At 33.9% G+C, this 27,050-nt stretch overlaps 2 protein-coding genes and 1 pseudogene across 2 annotated transcripts; 2 read left to right on the forward strand and 1 right to left on the reverse strand.

Annotated features, from left to right (window-relative positions):
• Positions 1-5,273: 5,273 nt before the first annotated feature.
• On the reverse strand, positions 5,274-7,557 carry LOC114620733 (annotated as a pseudogene).
• Positions 7,558-15,270: 7,713 nt separating this feature from the next.
• Positions 15,271-16,209, forward strand: LOC114620919 (olfactory receptor 4F6-like). Its single transcript, XM_028767095.1, has one exon. It carries the CDS (start codon positions 15,271-15,273, stop codon positions 16,207-16,209), a length of 939 nt encoding a protein of 312 aa, XP_028622928.1.
• A 1,812-nt stretch (positions 16,210-18,021) lies between these two features.
• Positions 18,022-26,030, forward strand: LOC114620734 (olfactory receptor 4F4-like). Its single transcript, XM_028766835.1, has 3 exons — positions 18,022-18,030; positions 20,217-21,148; positions 25,994-26,030. The coding sequence occupies exons 1-3, from the start codon at positions 18,022-18,024 to the stop codon at positions 26,028-26,030; spliced, it is 978 nt and encodes a 325-aa protein (XP_028622668.1).
• The last annotated feature ends 1,020 nt before the right edge of the window (positions 26,031-27,050 follow it).

A 27,050-nucleotide genomic window follows, 5' to 3' on the forward strand; every position in this document is an offset into this window, starting at 1 on the left:
AAAGCCTACTTGAACGTTATGGATAATTGTTTTTATGTGTTCTTGGATTTGGTTTGCGAGAATTTTATTGAGTATATTTTGCATCGATATTCATAAGGGAGATTGATCTGAAGTTCTCTTTCTTTGTTGGGTCTTTGTGTGGTTTAGGAATGAGTGTAATTGTGGCTTCATAGAACAAATTGAGTAGTGTTCCTTCTGCTTATATTTTGTGGGTAGTTTGGAGAGAATTGGTGTTAGATCTTCCTTGAAGGTCTGATAGAATTCTGCACTAAAACCATCTGGTCCTGGACTTTTTTTGTGTGTGGAGCTTTTTAATGATTGCTGCTATTTCTTTAGAGGCTATTGGACAGTTTGGATGGTTAATATGCTCCTTATTTAACTTTCGTACTTGGCATCTGTCTAGAAAAATGTCCATTTCATCCAGAATTTCCAGTTTCATTGAGTATAGGCTTTTGTAGTAGGATCTGATGATTTTATGAACTTCCTCAGTTTCTGTTGTTATGTCTCCCTTTTCAGTTCTGATTATTAATTTGGATCTTGTCTCTGTGCCCTCTGGTTAGTCTGGCTAAGGGATTATCTATCTTGTTTATTTTCTCAAAGATCCAGCTCCTGGTTTTGCTGATACTGGTATAGTTCTTTTTGTTTCTAGTGGGGTGATTTCAGCCCTGAGTTTATTTCCTGCCATTTACTCCTCTTGAGTTTCTTTGCTTTGTTTATTTGTTTAATGTGCTCTCTCTGGTTTCTTTTTTCTTTTTCTTTCTTTTTTCTTGGCACTTAAGGTTATGAGTTTTCCTCTTAGCACTGCTTTCATTGTGTCCCATAAGTTTTGGTATGAAGAGCCTTCATTTTAATAAAATTCTGAAAAGTCTTTAATTTCTTTATTTCTTCCTTGATCAAGTTATCATTGAGTAGAGCTTTGTTCAGTTTCCATTTGTATGTCGGCTTTCCATTGTTTTTGTTATTATTAAAGACCAGCCTTAGTCCTTGGTGATCTGATAGGATGCAAGGGATTATTTCAATCTTTCTATATCTGTTGAGGCCTGTTAACTGACCAATTATATGGTCTACTTTGGAGAAGGTACCATGAAAAAAAAGGTATATTCTTTTGTTTTAGGATGAAACATTCTGTAGACATCTATTAAATCCATTTGTTTCATAACTTCTGTTAGTTTCACTGTATCTCTGTTTAGTTTCTGTTTCTGTCATCTGTCCATTGCTGAGAGTGGGGTGTTGAAGTCACCCACTATTATTGTGTGAGGCACAATGTGTGCTTTGAGATTTAGCAAAGTTTCTTTTATGAATGTGGGTGCCCTTGCATTTGGAGCATAGATGTTCAGAATTGAGAGTTCATCTTGGTAGATTTTTCCTTTGACAAGTATGAAGTGTCCTTCCTTATCTTTTTTAATAACTTTTGGTTGAAAGTTGATTTTATTCAATATTAGAATGGCTACTGAGGATTGTTTCTTGTGACTATTTGCATGGAAAATTGTTTTCCATCCTTTTACTCTGAGGTAGTGTCTGTCTTTGTCACTGAGGTGTGTTTCCTATATGCAGCAAAAATTCTGGGTCCTGTTTACATATCCAGTCTATTAGTCTATGTCTTTCTATTGGAGACATCCACTGATGTCAAGAGTTATTAAGGAAAAAATCGTTGTTGCTTCCTGTTATTTTTGTTACTAGAGTTGGAATTACATTTGTGTAGCTATTATCTTTTGGGTTTTTTGGAAGGCTATTTTCTTGCTTTTTTCTAAGTTGTAGTTTCCTTCCTTGTATTGGAGTTTTCCATCTATTATCCTTTGTAGGGCTGGATATATGGAAAGATATTGTGTAAACTTGTTTTTTTCATGGAATATCTTGGTTTCTCCATCTATTGTGATTGAGAGTTTTGCTGGGTATAGTAGTCTGGGCTGGCATTTTTGTTCCCTTAGGGTCTATATGATATCAGTCCAGAATTGTCTGGCTTTTATAGCCTCTGGTGAGAAGTCAGCTGTAATTCTGAGAGGTCTGCCTTTATATGTTACTTGAACTTTTACCCTTACTGCTTTTAATATTCTTTCTTTGTTTTATGTATTTTGGTGTTTTGATTATTATGTGACAGGAGGAAGTTCTTTTCTGGTCTAGTCTATTTGGAATTCTGTAGGCTTCTTGTATGTTCATGGACATCTCTTTCTTTAGGTTAGGGATGTTTTCTTCTATAATTTTGTTGAAGATATTTACTGGTCCTTTAAGTTGGGAATCTTCATTCTCATCTATACATATTATCCTTAGGTTTGGTCTTCTCGTTGTGTCCTGGATTTCCTGGATGTTTTGGGTTAGGAGCTTTTGCATTTTGCATTTTCTTCGACAGTTGTGTCAATGTTTTCCATGGTATCTTCTGCACATGAGATTCTCTCTTCTATCTCTTGTATTCTGTTGGTGATGCTTGTGTCTATGACTCATGATCTCTTTTCTAGGTTTTCTATCTCAAGGGTAGTTATTCCTTTGGGATATCTTTATTGTTTCTACTTCCTTTTTAGATCCTGGATGGTTTGCTTTTATTCCTTTACTTGCTTGGTAGAGTTTTCTTGCAATTCTTTAAAGGATTTTTGTTTTTCCTCTTTAAGGGCTTCTACCTTTTTACCTGTGTTCGCTTGTATTTCTTTTTGTTGTTGTTGATGTTGTTGTTGTTGTTGTTGTTGTTGTTCGGAAGCTGTGCTCAGAGACAGCTTTCAGGTTCTGTCTCTGAGTTCACCTCAGTCTTTTATTCGTTACACACTTCCTTATTATACAACACATAATCAAAAGCCTTTTCATTATTTTCTTCAAACCCATTATTTTTCCCAAAACACCCCATGTAAGTATGTCACTAGAAAACACAAAGCACACATAAAGTCACAGTTCAGTGTCTGCAAAAGCAAGTTATACATTAACTTTTAACTCTTAACAAAACCTCCACATCACAAGTCACCTGGGCATAAACTTGTGCTTACAGCATGAGCATGAGGACAGAAAGGTGCTAAACAGGTCAGGGTAATGTTAGCATTTTTAGCTTGTCTAACTTTACAGAATCTCTTCATCCAGTTTACTGGACTCTTCTGAATATCTATTTCAAATTATTTTCCATATGTGATACTAATTTCATTTACAGTTTCCTGCATGGCTCCTTCACAAGCTCCAATTCTATCTCTTAGAACTTGGACCCTAGTGTACTTAGGTAGGAGATGCCAGGGGGTCAAATCAGTGTGTTCCAATCTTTCCAGGAAGGTCAGTTCACTAATCAATGGCCTGCTTGTGGGGTCCAAACATTTCTACCCACCCTTTTGTATTTGATAGATAGATAGATAGATAGATAGATAGATAGATAGATAGATAGACAGATAGATAATTTTCCAATTTTCCCCAATAATCTTTTAAAATCAAACTTTCTCTTATTAGACATCTCCTCTCATGAGGGCTCTCACCATTGCTCAGTCATCCAGTAGACTCAGCTATATCTTCCTCTATCTTGTTCATTATATTTTCTATTGTCATTCCTGTCCTTGGTGACTCAGGCACAGTGTTCCTTTTCCTTGGGAGTCTTTATTTCTTTTAAATATTAAAACTTGAGGTTTCTCAAAAACATTTTCTGCTTCAAATATTTCCTGGTACAACATAATCATCATGAGTTGGCAAAAATATCCCAGAGAACAATTAAGGCAGTCAGCCTCCAAAGACTCCCTTGAAGCATTATGTCTGAATTGACTGCTTGAAAAAATGCAGTAACAGGCAAACATGCAAGAAAGAGCAATGCCATCTGTCTACGAGAATGCCAGAGTTACATGACTCAGATAGAAGGTACTCCCACAGCTGTAACTGTGTCATGCAGCCATATTCACAACCATGTTGTACCTGACACTGAATGCAAGGGTGTTAGCTGCAGATCTTTCCAAATCCTTTAGTCATAGATTCTTTTCACTATCAGTTCTTTAAGGTCCTCAAAGACTACTGGGGTATGCAAAGGCTTTAAAGATGAATTATACTCTAAACGTTTCTTCTTGTATAAAGATACCATCAAGTGCAAAATGTTACCATCCTGAGTACATTTATGGTTTCCTTTGCAGTATGACTTTTTCTCATGATTTTTTTAAAGACTACTGCTACATGCAAAGGGTTTACCACATTGCATATTCATAGGATTTCTCTCCACTATGTGGTCTTTTATGTACATAACTGTGTTGTAAAACAGTTTTATCATGTTGGTTACAATTTGAAGTTTCACTCCAATGTGGTTATTCTTTTAAGTATTTAAAAATGCCTGTGATATGTAACTGTTAGAAACAAGTAAAGGAGGAAATTTGTCCTAAGTACTGCATTTCTTTTTTGTTATCAGCCTCCATTTAATCATATGGTATACCTAAGTTCAAGTTCCCTGGCCCTGGGGTAGCTGGGGACTTTCCAATAGCAGATCAGCTTCCATTATTCATCTTTGTTCATAAAAACATATTGACTGTCCCTAACCATGGCTTCTGTTATGCATCTTTTGTTCCTCAAAACATAATGCCTGTTCCTAACCACAAAAGAACAAATATATATACTGTATCAGTTGACATAGATCAACTAGATAAGGAAAGCCCTTATCCCTAAATCTTGATTGGTGAAAACCAATGGAGCTATAACTTGGCACAGATATTTCTGGTTTTTGAACTTAAAAGCTCTATAACATTCTTGCTCTGGGTGGGGAGATGGATGGGGAGCAGTCACAGTTCAGTATCCAAGTGTGTTTTGTGGCCCTGATACATCAGTAGCAGCTTATAAGTTCTTGTCATTAGCATTACCTGAGTTTGAGTTTTGTTGGATCTCAGAGGACCCTCAAAGGCTTTACCACATTGCTTACAATCACATAATTTTTCTCCAGTATGAATACTTTCATGATAATGAAGACTATTGAAATATGCAAAGGCTTCACCATATTAAATATACTTATAAGTTTTCTTTCTGGTATGAATTATTTCACGATGATGAAGACTTATGAAATGTGAAAAGGGTGAAGCACATTAAATACATTCATAGGGTTTCTCTCCAGTATGGATTTCTTTCATGATGATGAAGACTACAGAAATGTGCAAAGGCTTCACCATATTAAATACACTCACAGATTTTTCTCTGCAGTATGGTTTCTTTCATGCCTTTGAAGATTACTGACATGCAAAGGCTTTACTACATTGATCACATTCATAGGGTTTCTCTGCTGTGCATGTTCTTTTATGTATTCAAAGATGATCATGATATGCAAAGGCTTTACTACATTGGTTACACTAATAGAGTTTCTCTACAGTATATGTTGTTTTATGTATTTGGAGATTACTGTTTTGTGAAAAGCCTTTACCACATTGGTTACACTCAAAGTATTTCTCTCCAGTATGTGGTCTTTTATGAGACTACTGTAACATCCACAGTCTTTACAACATTGACTACATTCATCAGGTTTCTGTCCTGTATGAATTCTTTCATGCCTTTGAAAAGAACTGTAGCATCCAAAGGCTTTTCCACATTTATTACATTTATAGGGTTTCTCTCCTGTATGTGTTCTTTTATGTACTTGGAGACTATTGTGATATGCAAAGGCTTTATCACATTGGTTACACTCATAGGGTTTCTCTACAGTATATCTTCTTTTATGATATAGGAGACCACTTTGATATGCAAAGGCTTTACCACATTGCTTACATTCATAGGGTTTCTCTCCAGTGTGTATTCTTTGATGTATTAAGAGATGGCTGTTTCGTGCAAAGGCTTTACCACATTGGTTACATTCAAAGGGTTTCTCTCCAATATATGTTCTTTTATGTATTTGAAGATGACTGTGATGTTCAAATGTTTTACCACATTGATTACAATCATAGCTTTTTTCTCCTGTGTGAATTCTTTCATGCCTCTGAAGATGACTGTGGCATCCAAAGGCTTTACCACACTAATTACATTTGTAAGGTTTCTCTCCTGTATGACTTCTTTCATGCATTTGAATATAACTGTGATATGCAAGGCTTTACCACATTGGTTACACTCATTGGATTTTCTACAATATGTGTTCTTTTAAGTATTTGGAGACTACTGTGATGTGCAAAGGCTTCAAAATATTGGATACCTTCATAGGATTTCTCTCCAGAATGAATGCTTTCATGCCTTTGAGGATGACTCTGATATGCAAAGTCTTTATCATATTGAGTAAATTCAGAAAGTTTCTCTTCAGTATAACTTCTTTCATGCCTTCCATTTCTTCTAGAACTTTGAAAATATCCTTCAATATTATGGTCTTTCCAATTGTAGCCTATAGCAGCAAGATTCCTATAGGTCTCCAGCATCACATCTTTGTAGAGGCTCTTCTGAGAAGGATCCAGCAAAGCCCACTCTTCCCAAGTGAAGTCCACATGCACATCATCATACTTCACTATGTCCCAGCAATGAGCAGCTGTGAAGGGGAAGTCCAAGAATCCAGTAGTTGTTCAGTTTCAGGAGGGTAGGTGTTTCAGCTGGTCTTCTGAATAAGCTGGAATCCTGAAGTAGTATCTAACAGATGTGCTGGCAAGTAATTGAAAGCAAGAGAAGAAGAGGAGAAAGAAGAGGAAGAGAAGGAAGGGAAGGAGGCCTTCCTTCTTCCATAGTCCTTACGTAGGACTCCCTCGCTTGTATTTCTAAGGGAGTTACTTATGTCTTTCTTAAAGTCTTATATCATCATCATGAGAAGTGATTTTAAATATGAATCCTATTTTTCTGGTGTGATGTGGTGTCCAGGACTTGCTATAGTGGGAGAACTGGATTCTGATGATGCCAAGTAACCTTGGTTTCTGTTGCTTATGTTCTTGTTCTTGCCTTTCACCATCTGATTATCTCTAGTTCTACCTGCACTCACTGTCTCTGACTGGAGCCTCTTTCTCTTGTTAGCTTGCTTATATCAGAACACCTCATAGTCAAGCTGTCTCTGTGATCCTATGATCCTGAGATCCTGGGTGGAAGAGCTCCTGAGAATCCAGCTTCCTCAACTGCTCTGGGTGCAGGGGATTCTCCTTTGCTCTGAGTACAGTAGTTCCTCCACTGTTCTGTGTGCAGTGGTTCCTCTGCTGCTCTGAGTACAATGGTTTCTCTAGGATGGGTTAGGATACAGTGTCTTCAGGGAAGCACACTAGCTAGTGAGATGTGGTCTTATTTAAGGAACCATGTTAGTCGAGAAGGGCTAAAAGGGTTTAAAACTCATGTCAAAACCATTGTGAAGCCCTTTCTTTTCCTGCTGCCTATGCATCCATATGTAGAACTCTCAGTTACTCTCCAGAACCATGTCTCCCTGCATGCCACCATGATCACTACCAGTGTGAGGGTGAAGTAATCTTCTGAAACTCCAAGCAAGCCACAATTAAATGCTTTCTTTTGCAAGATTTGCAGAGGTCAAGTGTCTTGTCACAGCAATAAGACACTGACCAGGACATATTTTTTCAGATCTCCAATTTCTTTGAGCTTTATTGACTGCAATATATTTCTCTCTTTTAGAATAGCTCCATACCTACTCTGAAGCATTCCTTGACAATGTCCCACAACTCCCAACATCTTGGATTCTCCAAAGCAATCTAGGCCTCTCCTTCACACCTGCATACAGTAGCTTCTCTGGTTCTATGCAAGAACATGCCCGACACAGATGAACCTGACCTCAGGGGCTTTCCTTAGATGTGGAGGGAGATTCCACAAATTCTTTCTTGTAATCTTGACTTAACAGCCAAACACATGTGGCCAAAGCTACCAAGTTTAGTTGCTTCCTAGGGCTAGAATTTGGCCTCTCAATCAACTGCATTTTTATCAGATCTCTCTTATAGATGGCTTCTTTCATTTCTTAAACTTTTCTTTAATTCTTTTCACAAATTGGCAAATTAGCTGTGTGGGTTCTTGACCTCAGGTCATCATTTCTTTTATCCATTTAGTGCCAGGCTTTTCTTTAACTTTTTGTTTTTTAATTTCCTTGATCACTGGAATTAACTCCATTGTGCTTCCTTGTGCACCTTTTCTCTTCAAACTGCACATTTTTCTCCTTGCTCAGCTTTCTCCTTTTCATTATAGCTCAGCATAAGAGTGACCACTAAAAACAACAAGACATAGTCAGTACTAGGCTATATTGAAATCACCACTGCCAATGTTATTAATGCAAAACTCTTCAATTTAGCCTTAGGCACATTTTTGGACAAGGGCAGAAAGTAGCCACAGTCTTCAGCAAAATATCAAAAAAAGTCTATAGGCCACTTATTAATATGCTTCTCCCATGAAACTTTTGGAGCTGGGCCTCCACGGTCATCAACCTTCTCGGTCATCAAGTCATCACTATCTTTCATGTTCCTGCTACAATGAGTCATTAATCCCTGCTCCAAGTATACAACTGCTTTTCTAGTTAAAAGTCCCAAAGTTTTCTTTATTTCCCTAACAAACATTAGACCTGTCACAGCAGTACTCTAGTCCTTGGTGCCAACTTTTGTCTTAGTGAATATTCAGTTGTTGTGAAGAGACACCATGAAAGTAGCAACTCTTATGAAGGAAAGCATTTAATTAAGGCTCACTTACATTTTCAGAGGTTTAGTTCACTCTCATTAAGGGGGAGAAGGTGGACAATGGCAGCACACAGGCAGGCATGGTACTATAGAGTAGCTGAGAGTTCTACATCCGTATCCTTGGTCAGAAGAGCAAGACCTGGCTTGAGCTTTTAAAACTTCAAAGTGAACCTCCAGTTACACACTTCCTCTAGCAAAACTACATCTTCCAATTTCTCAAGTAGTACCACTCCTTGATGATTAAGCATTCAAATATGTGAGTCTTTAAGGACCATATTATTATTCAAATAACTATCTATATCTTCCAAAATTTCTATACAAATTGACCCAATGACTTACAAATTTAACTTATAATAGATCAACTCAAATGATAAAGTAGTGATTTTCAAATATACCTGTATCTTCTGGTTTTACAGAATATTTATTCTTTCTTCATGAAACATTTGTCAAAATGAAACAATAAGAATTCTTATCTTTTCCTTAATAACAAATGAAGTATATTTTCAGATAAAGAGTTTTAGATTACTTTTAATTTGATATGTGAATCCAGAGTACAGCTATTTACCATTGGAATATTTTTTATTCCCATTCAGGAAATTCATGCAATAAGATTATCACTTCTCAAGGATGTTACTTTACAACATCTAATACATTACTCAGAATCTTCTTATTTTTTCCCTGAGATAACCAGACAATTCTTTTGATACTTATCTCTTGGGGAAACCAGTATCTCATCATCCAATTCCCAATAGAAATTATTAATGAGCTGGGTATTGGCCACCTTCACAATAGGTCACTCTCCTGAGCAACTAATTAGCTTCTTTGCCACTATAAAAAAAAAACATACATATATCTTTGTCTTCAGGGATATTGCTTATAGAAATGAAGAGTAATCTACTTAGATTTCCCTTCTCTTCAAAGCGTACCTGCTGTTACTTGAGAGAAGGTAAGGGGTGGTTTACATTTAAAGCCTGACAATCACAGTTGTTTTCATCTTGCTAAACTCCTATCTGTAAAATAATTTTGTCAGACATTTCGCCTTCCATGAGTATTTTTGCCCTTTTATGTTGTACTATCTTACTATAATTTTGAGATTACACTTAAATATATTGCTTTATATAATCAATCTCATACTTACAAACTTTTGATATTTTTTTAATTTGCTTTTTTGGTATGAGGATTTTTCAAGATACATATGTTTCTGCTTTTTGTAGGCCTCAGTCAATTTAATTTTAAACTATGCCAAGCAGATGTCTATTCTCAGATATTTCCTGCATAGTTAAAGATCATATTATAATTTAAAACAGAGAATAATCTCAAGCCTTGTTTTCTAATGCTCTAGAGTAATTCCTACATTTTTTTCAACATTAGAATACTCTAGGCAGTAAATAAACTGAAGGACTATGCCAAGACTTAGATATATTCTAGCCCACAGTAAGAGATTCTGCAGAAATGCATTGGATAGTTTTCTTTTTATTGCAACTGTTCAAGGAGTAGTCAAGATGTTTGAAAAAAGAAAAAGAAAATTTGGTACAACTCATCAAGGGGACAGGTTATGGAGAAGACTATTTGTTTAGGAAGCAGAAAACATAATTTCATGTCAAACTGAGTATGAGTTCAAAGACTAACAAGATCCTTTCAATAGAGAAAGTGATCCTATCAAATATGTATTATTCTGAGATTTTATAACTGTTTTTCTGAATCATTTGTAGAGTAATATTGAAGACCAGTATTCTAAAGTTTAGGACATTTGGCATCTGAACTGAACTTCTAAATGTTTAGCTATTGATGCACTGTTAAACACAGGGCTGTTTTATGTAGAATCAAGGATTAAAAACATTCTCTCACAGTTGTTCCCAATTTGCATGTAAATCTATGATTCTACTAATATGGTTTGTTTTACACATGTTTATATTTCTTGTTTGAAGTGATATCTATCGTGAGACCTTGAATAATAGACAAATTTTAAGTTACCACAACCAGGAAAATCATCAGTCACTATGGGGAGTTGGCTCCTGATGAACTCCTAGGAGCTTTATGCTATTATCAGCAGCTCAGAAGGAAAAGGAATAAAGCACTATACTCTTGCTTTTATTTTGATTTTCATCTTTTGAGATAAAACTGAGAAGTTTTGTTGTATTTTTACTATTTTTGCACTTAAATTCTCTAAAAACATGTGGATATAATAATAATAACCCAAGGTGTTTGTAAGAGAATAAGACCTTCATTTATTTAAATTCTCATTCTTTGTAATTAGGACAAATATAAAGCAACAGATGTAAAAGTATATTAAATTAAATTCCACTATACTGTAATTTTGCTTTTCATCTGAACAGTGTTATAGCAATTTTTATAAATATTTTGTGAAATATTTTTGAAGCCTTTCCATGTGTTTCAGGCATAATTTTATGTAGATATTACTGTACTAGACCAAAAGAAGCAGTTTCCTGTATTTCTGAGCTTTAGTTTATCCTCATTAAAAACTATAATATATTAGAACCAGGATAAACAAACTCTTCCTGAAAGACAAAGGTTTATTTTGAACAATGACTTTTTAATTTTTTAGAAGATGACTTATCTGTAAGTTAGCTAAGCATCCCCCAAAACTATCAAACAACCAGTTCATCCTTTCATATTTCACTGTCCAGTCATGCACATTCTTAACTTCTTATATTCTCTTGACACCAGTAGTTATTTACTCCACAGATACTCTATTGCTTTCCATCTTTCTAGTAAACATATACAGTAACAGTACATGGAAATCCAAGGAATCCACTCAATAGAGAGTTCATAATGTACATGTTCTGTTTTAAGTCATAATTGGCAACTTAAAGTTGCACAGTGAATCTCCATCACTTTATTATCATTGTTTCTGCATTTTGATTCTCTTGGTTTTTTTCACCTGTCACTGCGTTTCTCTGTCTTTCCAACACATATTTATCCTTCATTTGTGTCTTCTCTTCTGTCTGTTCTTCAAAACATTCTATTGATGACACTATAACATCCTTTATGTACCAAGTAGTTTCAATGTTTTTCAATGTAGAAATCACATGTTATAAAAATTGAATATTATCACTAAAATAAAATAATGCTATAAATGAAAACATTATCTTCAAACAAATAACTTTCATATGTTTAGGGTCTTGTTCTTTAAAACATAGAAAACTCAACTCCCTACAAGACAAACGCCATTTCAAAAGCATTAAGTGAATGGTAATATGATTTCTAAATCTACTGATGTAATTCAGAATTCAATTATCAATTGGTTTGTGGTTAATTTTATAAGCTGAAATGTGGAATTTATTTTATCTTACTTTAAAATATGAAAAGCTTCACTATAAGTACTACAAGTGTTTTTTTCTACTTCAGGGTTACGTTTTCAGTGACATAGATGAGCTTAGTAAGTCACCAACCACAGTATTCTCAACACAGTACAGAGCATTGCCAAGAAACCTTCCAATGATGATTTCTTTAACTATATAATATTCTTCTCATATTTGATTCCTCTTCTCAAATATTTTCAAATATCACCTAGAAGACTGGGTGATATAAATGTAGGTTAGAAGTCCAGGAACAAAAGTGTGAATGCATTAATATTGTAAGCATGGCTTTGCAAAGTATGTAGTACAAAAACTAAGAACTTGAATGGATATTCAAGAGTTTTTGTATAGAATAGTGTAGAAAACAATGCAGAAATTGAAAATTAACCAAAATTGTTGCATAGTGTAGAATAGGAAAAGAATCCAAGTGATTAGCCTCCAGATCCATACCAAAGTTTTTTTATACCATCTCATTATGCTTCTCTGTGTTTGACTATTCATTATATCCTTTTTTAAAAAAAAAAGTCTCTTTCAATAATTGTTGAACAGAAACAAAACCAATAGACATGCTAGCACGGATGATGGAAAGCCTTAGTCTTCCACAAAGAATAACAAGTAACTGAGGAATACTGAGAGTAGGGGAAATAGCCTTCCTGAGGGAAGAGCACACTGTTTATCCAATACTAAATGCTCATCCCTGAAACCATACATACAAATCACATTGTCCAGATTGAGTAAATTATTATCCCAGTGCACATCACTACTCTGGATCACACTGAGCCTGATGAGGTCACAATGATATCTATTTTCCTTATAGTTGTTTTATTATTACAAGAATTCATTCAGAATGGTCACCCCTAGTCAACACAAAGCAAGGAACATGCTTTGTCACTACTTGAGTAGACTTCCTTAGGAAGTTTTCATCTTAGTTTAGTTTTACACAAAGTCCAATGTTAAAATATCTTTTATTCACCTGATATAATTGTCATTTTGGAGACTTATTTCCTCTTTCTTCAAAAAGAGGTCTAGCCTTGGAAGCTTCTAGCCCCCATAAATCTTATCTAGGCCTAGAATATTTCTAGCCTGTGAGAGTGACTGGTGAATAAGTTGACCCTTGCTTACACTTTCTGAACTCTGGCTGCCTGGACAACTCAGCTGTTCTGTCTCAAAACTCCTCTCCAAGCTGACTGATTTCATCTGGCTTCTCTCAGATTCTTCTGAATTGTTCTGTTTGACCTAAACTAAGTCTAGCAATATGTTAATCTTCTTGCTCCTTTTCATTCTCTGGCTCATTCTGTCTTCATCGGTGTCTAGCTTGTTCTTTCTCTGCAACCTGTCTCTGTACAACTATCCTGATGAAAACTGCTCTCTCTTCTCTCTCTGCAATGATTTCCTTAAGTAGTTTCTCTTTTCTCTCTGTTCTCGTGAGTTGGGCATATCTTATTTTCTCAAACCTTTCTCTGACTCGCCATTTTGTCTCCCACTCAATTAGATATCACTTTCAAATAGATACTTCCTTCTACAAACTAAATTTACCTTCATTGTTTGGGATTCTAAGTCTGTACTAAGGTAATGCCTGTATTCCAGCCAGAGGGATTAAATGTGTGTGCTAAAGCTGAGCCACACAACTACAAACAGGTTTTCCCAGTAAACAACAAAATCTCCAGGTTCACAATGTGATCTAATATCCTGCCACAGCCCAAGAAAATTAAACGGAGCCCTTTACTGATTTAAATGTACCTTGTCCATAGATAATATCATTTGTGACATAAAAATGTGCAATAGAATAAATAACATTCTTTATTTCATAAATTATAAGTCAATCCTAGTTTTCAAACAGCTTTAATAAACCTGCCATCTCTTTAGATCCCTAGAAAATTTAATATTGGAAGAGAAAAATAGATATGAATATAGTATATGCATCAAAAATTCCTTAAATCTAAGAATAATCTAGAAGCTCTGAAACCTGAAATGCTATCATTGTAACGAGAAATGATGGGTTTGCTAATCACTTTCCATCAATATTTTAAACAACAATCTTAATGTTGTTGTTAAGTCCATCATTGAGTTTTATTTCATTATTATAGCCAACTGTATATATTTGTTATATTTATACCTAATGGCTCTCATTTAAACTGCCTTAAAGCTTTACTTACAATTGTCAATAAAGTGTTATGAGTATTTGTGACTGGAGATATCATCTGTGCAAGTAGTATTTCAGAGAAATACTTCACAACAAGATATGGAGATAAAATTCTTGATATATCATTTAAGGGTTAAAATATCTTCCCTCTTGTGAATTATAAATAAAACAATTTTACTGAGATTTGCTCCCTGCTTTGTGAGGAGCAATATGGTCCATTCCGAATGATTTGGTAATAATAATATATTTTGCTAATTATAATTGCAATTTTACTAACTTAAGAGAGTAATATTTTCTTATATTTCTTTGATTTCTTACACACACATACACACACACACATACACACACACAAACGGATACCCAGTTACATTTCTGAGTTCTCTATCTCATTGTTCACATATCTTGATGGATTTTTAGTATCAATCATGTATATTTTAATCATTTTAATATTATAAAGATATCAGCTTTATTCTCTTTAAACATTGAAGTTCAAGCACAAGATAAACCATGAGTTAGTTTTGTGACAAGCATGGGTAAGAAATAATTCTTTCTTTCTTAATTTCTTTCTTTCTTTCTTTCTTTCTTTCTTTCTTTCTTTCTTTCTTTTGTCCTCTTTTTTCATTTTTTCCTTTTTTTTTGTACAGAGGATCAAATCCCCCACATGCTAGTAAAGCACTTTATCATTGAATCTTTGTTTTTCAACTAGCATAAGCAAGAAATAAGTTGTTTTTGTGTCTTGACTCACCTTCCATTCTAATGCTTATATTCACTTAATTTTGTTATTTTAGATTAGTTTTAAAGTAAACATTTTTAAGTTTTGAAAACAATGTTAATGTCCTTACAGAGTCTTAATTCTCTGTAATACTATATTCACTTAGGCTTGTTCCCAATATCTCTTTTTATTTCACTTTAACTTCTTGAATTTGTTAATACATTTTATCCTACTATATAAATTGTCTCATAAGTTTATGTTTTATCAATTACTATAATTTAGTGCAATATATCATTCTGAATAGATCTCTTCTCAAACTCCATAAATCTCTTATACAGTGGATTCCTCAAATTTTGTGAATAGTTGACATCGACTAAAAATATATTTATTAATAACATAAATTATTTGATAAGCAAATGGTCTACTGTTAAGTAATATCTCTGGTAGGGTGATTGATTTTAAATTACTAATATTTAATCTCATTTTTGATGCATTAAAATAATTTATCTTCTCTTTCAGGATTTTTCTGTATCTTCTTTACATTCTGATCCAATGGAACAAGTGAATGATTCTATTGTATCTGAATTTGTTTTGCTGGGACTTGCACAATCATTTGGAACTAAGATTGTCTTTGGTCTCTTCTTCTCCTTATTTTATGTGGGGATTCTTTTTGGAAACCTCTTCATTGTGTTCATAGTGATTGTTGATTCTCACTTACACTTCCCTATGTATATTCTACTGGCCAACCTTTCACTCATTGACTTGGGCCTTTCATCTACAACAATTCCTAGGACAATATCTGATCTTTTTACTGGTTGTAAAGTCATTTCTTTCCACAGCTGCATGATACAAATGTTCTTCATTCATGTGATGGGTGGAGTTGAGATGGTGCTGCTCATAGCCATGGCATATGACAGATATACAGCAATCTGCAAGCCTCTTCACTACCTGATGATCATGAACCCCAAAAAGTGTATAATTTTGGTAATCGGTGCTTGGGTCATAGGCATGATTCATGCAGTGTCTCAGTTTATGTTTGTCATAAATTTACCCTTCTGTGGTCCCTATAATGTAGGAAGCTTTTATTGTGATTTTCCAAGGGTCATTAAACTGGCATGCATAGACACTTATAAACTGGAATTTGTGGTCTCTGCCAACAGTGGCTTCATTTCTATGTGTACGTTCTTTTTCTTGATTACATCATACATTTTTATTCTGGTCAGTGTACGACAACATTCTTCAACTGATTTATCCAAGGCATTCTTCACCTTATCAGCCCACATCACTGTAGTGGTTTTGTTTTTCATACCATGCATGTTTCTGTATGTATGGCCTTTTCCAACTAAGTCACTTGATAATATCTTTGCTATTGTTGACTTTGTTCTCACTCCTATCTTAAATCCTACTATCTATACTTTAAGGAATAAAGATATGAGGTTGGCCATCAGAAGACTAAGTAGACAGGTTTTAAGTTCTAGGGAATTTACATAGTAAATTTTATTAATAAAGCATAGAAAATGTAATAAATTATTAATATCAATACAATAGAATAAAAACATTATTTTATTGGGTTTAGAAACTTAAAAATGCACCTACCAAAGAGTTTCAGTTAAGATGAGGTTACAATAACTTCTGCTGCTTACAAAATAAAAGTGTTATATATGTTTTCCAGTCAATATGACTAAATTTTTATTGGTTTTAAATTTTTGTATTGTATTGAAGTATTTGTATTATATTTGTTACTATAATAAGCAATTATTACACAAACTTTAATGTTATTTTGCTTGTACAAATAAATGTGCATATACATATGCAATGTACCTTTATCAGCATCTATATGCAGACAATACAACACTAGCTATTAATGTATATTTCTTATGGAAATTATGTGGATCCAATGGATAAAATATATGTTTAGGTAAACCAATAATTTTGGTTTAAGACATATAAGTAGGACAATCATCACTATTAAGATTTTTGTGTTTTTCCTGATCTGTTTTATTTTTGTGGAGTGAGACACACAATTTTATTATTTCTAAGATACATATATTTTCCATTTTAGAATATGTGAAAATGGATGTGTAATTCTGGTTCTGTGACAGTTCAGTTTCTTTCTTTTTTATTGGTTATTTTATTTATTTACACTTCAGATGCCATCCCCTTTCCCCATTTCCCTTCCCTAGAACCTCCCTATCCCATCTCCCCTACTCCTTTTTGCTTTCATACCATTTTAATTATATGCAAGTATAATCTAAATTATCTGCAATTAATTATTTATATTAATTAATTATATGCAATTATATTATAATTATATGTGAGTATGTTAAGGTCAGTTCTAGGCTGAGGAACTAGCAATACCCGTTCTTAACTGATAATTTATAATGTCATTTTAGACATGGACTTAGTATACTTTTATCATGCAATATCTGTGTGTCCGTCTTATATATTACAGTAGCATGACTTTGTTTCCCTAGTAATCTTCCTCAAACAAGTTTCTACTTAACAAAAAAGAAACAACTACAAGTTAAACTATTTCAGGGAAACAATGTCTGAAGCTATACTGCCAAGATCTGAAAAACTTATTTCATGTGCTAGCTCTCCAGCTGTGGTGCTTAGGTAGAAGAATGTGCTTGAATCCTTCAGAAGAAACCAGAAATACATGGTGGTCTAGAAGCACAACTTGAGACAAGTCTTGAATGTGTTTCCTAGATGTGATTTAGGAGTCTAGTTGTTTATCTCAGCTCATTTAAATATGTTCAGGGTAATTAAAGCTTACAAATACCAAACATGTATGAACTGAGATTTTTAAATTATTCAAGGAATCTTTGATATGTTCTCCACATACTGGTTATCAATGTCTTTGAACTATTCTCTTTATAAAATTGAAATATCACTCACTGCCTGATTTATTTGTGTAGATTTTATTTTTGTAATATTACTTTATTTGTTTACAATGGAATTTTTTTGCAGTCACTCTTAGATTGAGTGAGATGGTAAAATTATCTAGTTATCAAAGAAACTGCAACATTGTCCCTTAACTCAGAAATAAACCATGTTTCCACCAAAGGCCAAGGGAAAACCTATGACACTGAATCAGTCTGCCAGTAAGCCTCAGGCTGTTTCTGGATTCTCCATGGGCTTCTGGTTACTTCATAAATGCTTATCGTTAGCCAAGCAGTTTGTTTGCTGAAGAGGACAATTCATATAATAGCCAATCACCCAGAAATGTTAATGCTTTAAAGTGGGTTTAGGAGAGAATCTGTACTGTTTTGTCTCTTAAGATTACTGCTGTCTTTTCAAGTTATGAAAGAGGTAAGTGGAATGACAAAATTGACATTATCAGAAGCAACTATGGGTTAGAAGTTTAATGAGTAGAAATTCACTCTGCAGAACTAAATTTTGATTTTTTTTCTTCATTAAAACAAATAAAATTTCTGTAGAGTTGCCTTATACACTTAGAAGAGTTAACATGATAAGTATTAAAAAGGATAACCCATATTATCAGTGTTCTACACCCAAATTTACTGATTTAACATATTCTTTCCTTTCTGTGATGTGGTTCTATTTAATTATTCTTACGAACAAGACAAAATAATAACCTAGTATTTTCTTGTTCCATATCTTTTTTACTAATAAATTCAAAGAAAAAATAGTTTTTAAAATTTCTTTCATATAGACATCACAAATACAGTGTTACAACTATGGATATTCTGAGAAGTATTAATTGGATTATAGCATTTGAAAACAGAAAAGTGAAGGCACGGGAAATTTTTTTTAGTATATCCAGGATCAAGTAGTGGGTCTATGCTTAAGCCCAGAGCCCTGGTTCTCATCTCTCTGAGTACAAAAATATTTTTCTTTTAGAAAACTCAATGTAAAACATGATTATGAAGAGCACAACATTATAATGATTTAATTCAAAAGTAATATTTTGAGAGTACTTTCTCTTTAATCATGCTTGGCCTGTGGTTGTTATAATAAAAGCAGTATACCCAGACTTAACGTGAGAGGATGTACTTAGTATTATTGCAACATGGTATGACATGTTTTGTTGATATACTGTTGAGGCCTGCCCTTTTCTTAAGGGAAACAAAAGAGGAGAGGACTTGGGGGAAAGGGCAGGTTGGGAGGGAGAGACCGAGTTCAGGATATATGAGAGAAAAGTAAATTTCTTAAAAAGATGCAAAAGAACTCTTTAAATTTGGATGCAAATTAGAATCATTACATTCTACTAAAACTTTTTGAGTATTTTCTGGAGTCCCAAATGAAATAAGGAAGTTCTTTTGGTAAAAAGACCATTGATGAGGACACCTTGATAGCATTTTCCTCTTAGCAACATAATTATGCAGATGTGACCCATAGTGAACCACAAAATTACATTTTCTTAAAATTATAATTCTTAAATTCTTATTTTCTCCTATGGTAGACTTTGATATTCAGCACGTGAGAACTCTGGACCCATCATCCTTGGCATATTTCTCATTGAGATACAACCTGGAATATTTTCTTCTCTATCTTCTTCTTCAGTCTCAAAATGTTTGAAAAAAATTGAAACAAATAAACAATCAAATAACTTTAATTTGAGTAGTATGATTCTAAAGAAAAGGTTTCATGAACTAGTCACACTGTAATGTATCTCACAACAAAAACCCTATCCTTCGAGTGTTATCAGTGTTGGATAATTATATTTATACTGGATTAAGAAGACACAAACCAAAAGATGTTTCATGAATTATTTTATGATTATATCTATCTTTATTATGGAAATAAATGAACCACAAAATTGTCATAGAACTTTGTACACAGTAATTTGAATGCAACTGGGCAGGTGTAAAGAAATTGACTTGGACTAATGCAGAGATAATTATAATTTCTAAGCACAAGCTGTTTTGAATAATTAAATCACAAACAAATAATAAATAATAGCATTCTCCCAAGAAATAAAGGAAAATAAGACTCTTTTTCTCCTAAACGACATCACTCATCAAATCTGTCTCTATCTTATAAATGTCTACTGTAAAACCCTGTCAGTTTAAATCCTATATTTTCACTTATTTCTGTCATTTTTGTTTTTCATCTTTAGTTTCATGTTAGCAAATTTCTTTTTTTTTTTCTTAAAGACTTTCACATAGAATAACGTACGGCATGTTTTATACATTACAGTTGTTGGGTTTTTTTGTTTTTGTTTTTTTTTTTTTTTGCTTTGTTTTGTTTTTAACATTCAGACATAAAGAAAATAAGCCTATGATGAGAGTACAGAAAGAGAAGCACAGACAGCTCCATTGTGTTAGGAAGGAGTCTAGTACCATGGATACACTGAAGGCTTGGATATCTAAGAAACAAAGCAAAACTAGTATAGTTTAAATTATAAGTTTTGATTTTTAGTTTGGGATTTTTAGTTTAGCTTAAGCAATAGATCATAGCAAGACCTTAATGAGTGAGCAGAGGTTAGAATATGGATATAGCAAATCTGATTTTTTTTCACTGTCTTCTCAAAGGCAAGTGCAGAGACTCTCTTCTGGAATGAATCAACATGGGAAGCAAATCATTCTGTGGTGACCGAATTTATTTTAATTGGACTCTCCGATTCTCAGGAACTTCAGATCTTTCTGATTGTGTTCTTTTTTGTTTTCTATGTAGGAATCGTGTTTGGAAACCTTCTTATTGTCATAACTGTGACCAATGACTCCCACCTCCACTCCCCTATGTACTTCTTGTTGGCCAACCTCTCATTCATAGATTTGTGTGTGTCCTCTGTCACTGCCCCAAAGACTATTGCTGATTTTTTCTACAAACGCAAAGTCATCTCTGTCAAGGGCTGCCTTACACAGATATTTCTCCTTCACTTTTTTGGGGGGAGTGAGATGGTGACTCTTGTAGCCATGGCCTTTGACAGATATGTAGCAATTTGTAAGCCTCTAAGTTATACTACAATTATGCGTGGCAATGTATGTGTTGGCATTGTGGTTACTGCATGGGGAATTGGTTTTCTACATTCAGTGAGCCAATTGGCCTTTGCAGTAAGCTTACCATTTTGTGGTCCCAATAAGGTTGACAGTTTTTATTGTGACCTTCCTAGAGTACTCAAACTTGCCTGTGCAGACACATATAAGTTAGACATCATGGTCATTGCCAATAGTGGTGTGCTCAGTGTATGTTCTTTTGTTTTGCTAATCATCTCCTATGGTATTATTCTAATGACCATCCAACACCACCCTTCTGATAGGTCATCTAAGGCTCTGTCTACACTTACTGCTCATATCACAGTAGTTCTTCTGTTTTTTGGACCTTGCATCTTCATTTATGCCTGGCCTTTTCCCATCAAGTCATTTGATAAATTTCTTGCTGTGTTTTATTCTGTGGTCACTCCTCTTTTGAACCCCATTATATACACACTGAGGAACACAGAGATGAAAACTGCCATGAGACGCCCAAGACAATGGAATTTAAACTTTTGGGTGAAGTCTTAGTTCTCCTGTAGCCATGAGATTGAGATAATGATTGAAGAAAGTTATTGTATTATTCAGCAGACTTAATGTTGGCTGTAAAATTACATTTTTACCTCATTTAGTAATTGTTTTAGAAGGTTCTGTAATTTATTCAATTTATTCTATGTGAATATATAGGTTTTTATATAGGTTGAAAATTAATAGCATTAATTCAAACTAACTTTTCACTAGTTTTTAGAACAATTAAAGGTATTATTATGATATTTGTGTACAACTGAAACCTCCTGGATACTTTTGGGTTTGAGATAATAAAAGATACAAGCTGGACTATTTTACATTAAAGAAAACTTTAATTTGCTCATTTTTCATAAAAGCATAATAAAAAATTACTAATTACCTAACTAAAAAATGTACTCAATGATATGAGTAAAAATCTGAATTACAGATAATTGTGAGAGATATTTCTTACTGGTAACCATATATCATTTGTTTCCTATTACTATAATAAACCATAGTCTGATAGTACATTTTCAAGTGTGATATGGAGACCAAATTTACCACCATGATTTGCCTTCATGGTGTTTGACACCCTGTGGAATATTGCAATTCATTTTAAAACACTGAAAAGTATTAAGAGTACTCTAACCACTTATCACGTTGACACAAGCATATGATTTATATCCATGTATCACTTTTAATTGTCAGAATTTTAAAGTTAAAAGATGCTGACTTCAAGATCACTTAAACTTTGCTAAATATGATTATGAGTACTTATTTACCTTTTGTAATGTTTGGATGTCATATTAATATAAAAGAGATTATGATATGTATTACATAAGATTATTATGAGAAGTAATAAAATAGAAGAGATATGTAAGATGATACAAACATGTGACTTATTTACTATTCAGTGAACATTAGATAAGAACCATGGTAATCCTCTATGTTAACATAGTCAAAAGTTTTTACCCATTGGTATTTCAGAACTTAGTTCAGGGATATGATATATTTCAATCTGAGTAAATGGTCATTTAGGGCATTGTCGGTAAAATTGGAAATATGATCATTTATATGCAATGTGATATCAACACTTTTATATGCAAGTATGTCAAACACATATTTGTGTAATGTACACGTGTTCTGCCATCATAGTAAAGAATTCTAAATAACAGGACAGGATAAGAGGAGAGACTGTGTTTTAAGAATTTAACAGTTATTCTGGTAACTTTTCATCTTTTTATTGATTGTCTTTGACGCAGTTTAAAGTTGAACATCATAGCTCTGACTAAGAATCAACATAGCTGAATAATTATAGTATCAATGAATGAAGAGAAATGGAAATTCAGGCAGTAAAAGTGTCAAAATTATGCATATTAAAGAGAAACAAAATCACTATGAGGACACTAATACACATGAACAGACAGTGTCTCAAATCAGTGGTCAAACAAAAGAGCTATTAATAAAGTGATGGAATCAACAGGATGCTTTGGCAAAGAAGGCATTTGATCTATTCATCAAACTACAGAACAATTTCTAAATGAACTGAAGATGTGAATCCATTTAAAAACTATACAAATATTTTAAAACATGAATTAATATCTTTAGAATTCACAATGTAGTAATTCTAATGTCATATTGGACTATCTAAAAAGAAGATAAATAAGAAAGTTAATAGCACTCCAGGAGTAATAACTAGTATATAATAACAGCAGTTATGATATATAAGTTAGGTAGCTTTCATAAATTCAACAACCTAGTAAAAAATTAGCAAAAGCTTAAAACGTACATTGTTTACATAAGATCAACCCATATGCACAAGAAATATTGTCAAACTGTTTCATGATAAAACATATGCAAGCTAAAATTTTATCTAAATATGATCTCTGGCCTATAAGGTGTCTGATGCCAATATTTAATAATACATCTAGAGAGAGAAGCTGTAGTGAAAGAAGAATGATGCAGTTACAAAATCTTTTTACTATCACCTTTTAATGTACCTAAACAATTTCTATTATGGTAAAGCCAAAAATAAAAAGACAAAATAGTAGAATAATCTTCCAGCAACAAGAAATGCACCATATGAGGTTCAGAGATATGGTCCAGTTTCAGTGACAACTATAACAAGTTGAATCCTAAATACATACAAGCATCCATGAAATGATCATTAAAATAAAACTGCCAGAGTTTGAATGAACCTATTAAGCTATAATTAGTAGGTAAGAGTTTTTGCTCTAAATTTACAAGCATTAGCAAAACAAACAATTTGAATACAGATCATGATTAATATCATATAGGGAAATTAAGATATAAATGAAGTAATAATAACTAATTAATAAAGATTATCTGACTAATGACATTCTACAGGAAAGAGGAGGACAAAACTTTCAAAAATACCTCATAGATTCAACAAAATAAAAATAGAATAATGGGACAGTTAACTGGACAAATTATCTAGAACATTCATTGGGTTCAAGAAATGGAAGAAGAGTAAGAAGGATTGATTCAGATTGAAAGCCAGAAAAAAATCAAACTCATTGAGTTTTGTCAAAGGCCTGATTTAAGCAAGCCAATTTTCATAAAATTGTGAGGAAATCAACAAAATTGAATAACAAGCAAGTATGTGTTTCTGACAAATATAGACAGCAAGATATAGCAGCAGAAAAATAATAAGGAGAATGGGAGTTGTGGGGTCAGAAGGAGAAAAGGAGGGAGAGAAGTGAATCAGAAAACTAAGATTATACAGAAAAGATATACTCATAACATTTTTTCACATAGATAAATTTTTATTGGATATTTTATTTACATTTCAGATGTTATCCCCTTTCTCCATTCCCTCCCCCACCCAGAAACCTCCCCATCCCATCCCCCCCTCCTACTTCTATGAGGATATGCCCCCACCCACTCACCCATTCCCACCTCTTCACCCTCAAATTCTCCCACACTGGGGCATCCAGCTTTCACTAGACTAAGGACCTCCTTTCCCACCTATCCACAACAAGCCATCCTCCCTTACACACAGAGTTGGAGCCATAGGTCCCTCCCTATATGCTCCCAGGCTAGTGGTTTAGACCCTGAGAGCTCTGGTTATTTGCTATTGTTGCTCTCCCCATGGGACCTCAACCCCATTCAGCTCCTTCAGTCTTCTCTCTAACTCCTTCATTGGGAACCCCATGATCAATGGTGAGCTGTGAGCACCTGCCTCTGTATTTGTCAGGCTCTGTCAGACCTCTAAGGCGACAGCAATATAAGACTCCTGTCAGCTTGTACTTCCTGGCATCCACATCAGCATCTGCATTTGGTGACTGCACATGGCATGGATACACAGGTGGCTCAGTCTCCAGATGGCTCCTCCTTCAGTTTCTGTCAGGTGCTTTGTCTCCTTATTTGCTTCCATTAGTATTGTGTTACTCCTTCTAAGAAGGACTGAAACACCTACACTTTGGTTTTTCTTCTTCAAGAGCTTCACAAGGAGGGAAACTACAACCTAGAAAAAGCAAGAAAGTAATCTTCAAGCAAACACAAAAGAAGATAGCTACACAAAAATAATTCTACGTTTAATAACAAAAATAACAGGAAACACTGATCATTTTTCCTAAATATCCCGTAACATCAATGGACTCAATTCCCCCAATAAAAAGACGTAGTCTAACAGACTAAATATGTAAACAGGACCCATAATTTTTCTACATACAGGAAATGCACCTCGGTGACAAAGACAGGCACTACCTCAGAGTAAAAGGATGGAAAACAATTTTCCAAGCAAATGGTCCCAAGAAACAAGCTGGAGTAGCCATTCTAAAATCGAGTAAAATCAACTTTCAACCAAAAGTTATCAAAAAAGATAAGGAAGGACACTTCATACTCATCAAAGGAAAAATCTACCAAGGTGAACTCTCAATTCTGAACATCTATACTCCAAATGCAAGGGCACCCACATACATAAAAGAAACATTACTAAAGTTCAAAGTACACATTGTACCTCACACCATTATATCATGAGACTTCAACACCCCACTCTCAGCAATGGACAGATCATGGGAACAGAAACTAAACAGAGATACAGTGAAATTAATAGAAGTTATGAACCAAATGGTTTTAGCAGATATCTATAAAACATTTCATCCTAAAACAAAGGAATATACTTTTTTCTCATCACCTCATGGTACCTTCTCCAAAATAGACCATATAATTGCTCACAAAACAGGCCTCAACAGATACAAAATATTGAAATAATTCCTTGCATCCTATCAGATCACCATGGACTAAGGCTGGTCTTTAGTAAGAATGAAAGCAATGGAAAGCCTACATACATGTGGAACTGAACAACACTCTACTCAATGATAACTTGGTCAAGGAAGAAATAAAGATAGAAATTAAAGACGTTTTAGAATAATGAAAATGAAGCATCATCATATCATAGATAAATTATTAATAGAATCTAATGCTGGAAATCCAGGCACAGAGAAGCTCAAAAAAGATAAAATTTGGTATCAAATCAACATACAACAAACCAAAGAGGACTAAAGCAAAGACATGAAGAATAAAATCTACTAAAACATCTAATCATCTACTGAGCCTTATAATATATTAAATTGTATTTTTCTGTTTTTATTATATTTTCTTTAAGGTTTTCAGTAGTATTATATAACTTTTATGGCATAGTTTTGTTAAAGATGATCCTGAGAGCCTGATATTATAAAAATAATTATACATTTTATTTCTGCAAATCTGTTGCTAAGGTAGAGATACATAAAATTTTAAATTGTCATCATCTGCAATCTCTCTGAATTAATATATCCAGTAATTGCTGTTTGGATTCTTTATCATTTTCTAAATAATTATTTGTGCCTTCTACCATATTAAAGAGTTCTAAAATTTTAATCCTTGTGTCTTTTTTTGACTTTTATATTATCTAGGACTTCAAATACAATGAAAAGAAATGTGAGAAATAGATTTTTGTCTTACACTAAATCCTAAGAGAAAGGTATAATTTTTTTGCCAAATGCATCAATTTCCTTAAAAATGAGAACTATAGGGGCATAAAACATTCCATATTTTGTTGTTGTCTTTAATATTATTTTCTGAGATCCAGCCCCGGCCTGGGCGGATGATCTTCTTTCTTGTCAGTTCTTGAGGCAGTGGAGGGGGAAGAGCACAGGCAGAGGGTAAGGCTTGGTCTTAGGAGATTCGGGATATTTAGGGTTACTTTATAATAAAAGTTTACTTATCTAAGTTACTATGCTACCTGACCTGCCTTCTGTGATCCTCTGAGGCCAGAAACTGCAGTTTCTGGCACTTAGCACCTCATCCTAAAAACAGCAAAGATTTAAGTACTTTGTACTAATCTCAGCAGGAACTGCTGAGCTCTAACTTAAGTTTGCTAGTGTGAGGTTGCAGGAAGAAAAGACACTTAGAGAAGTGATTATAGAGTTTATTGCTAAGTGTAAAAAGTTTTCTATGAAACCTATATAAGCAGAAAAGCAGAAAACTCCTAAGTGGGGAAAAGGAAAAAAAATCTAATAAGGGAAAAATTCTTCTAAGGGAAAAAATTCTCCTGGGAAGGGGAAAAGGAAATGAAGAAATGAAGCTCATTTTCTTTGTCTTCAGTATTTAAACACCTTTCAGAATACATGATCACAGGTTACAAAGTTCATCACAAGTTCACACCAAAAATCAATCACAAATTGAAATAGAAGTTTACAACAGAAAATGTTTACATGCATATCCATTAGGAGTAATTATCTGGCTAAACATCCATCACCTGTCTACCTCCAAGGTTCACTGAAGGTTTAAAACTATGACTAAGTTATTAGTAAAGTTTTGTATAGATAAACCCGGGCAATATTTTATCTTCTGTCCTAGCATCTATAATAAATCATTAGT

The sequence above is a fragment of the Grammomys surdaster genome, unplaced genomic scaffold, assembly GCF_004785775.1.
Source record: "Grammomys surdaster isolate TR1022 unplaced genomic scaffold, NIH_TR_1.0 170, whole genome shotgun sequence".
NCBI lineage: Eukaryota > Metazoa > Chordata > Mammalia > Rodentia > Muridae > Grammomys > Grammomys surdaster.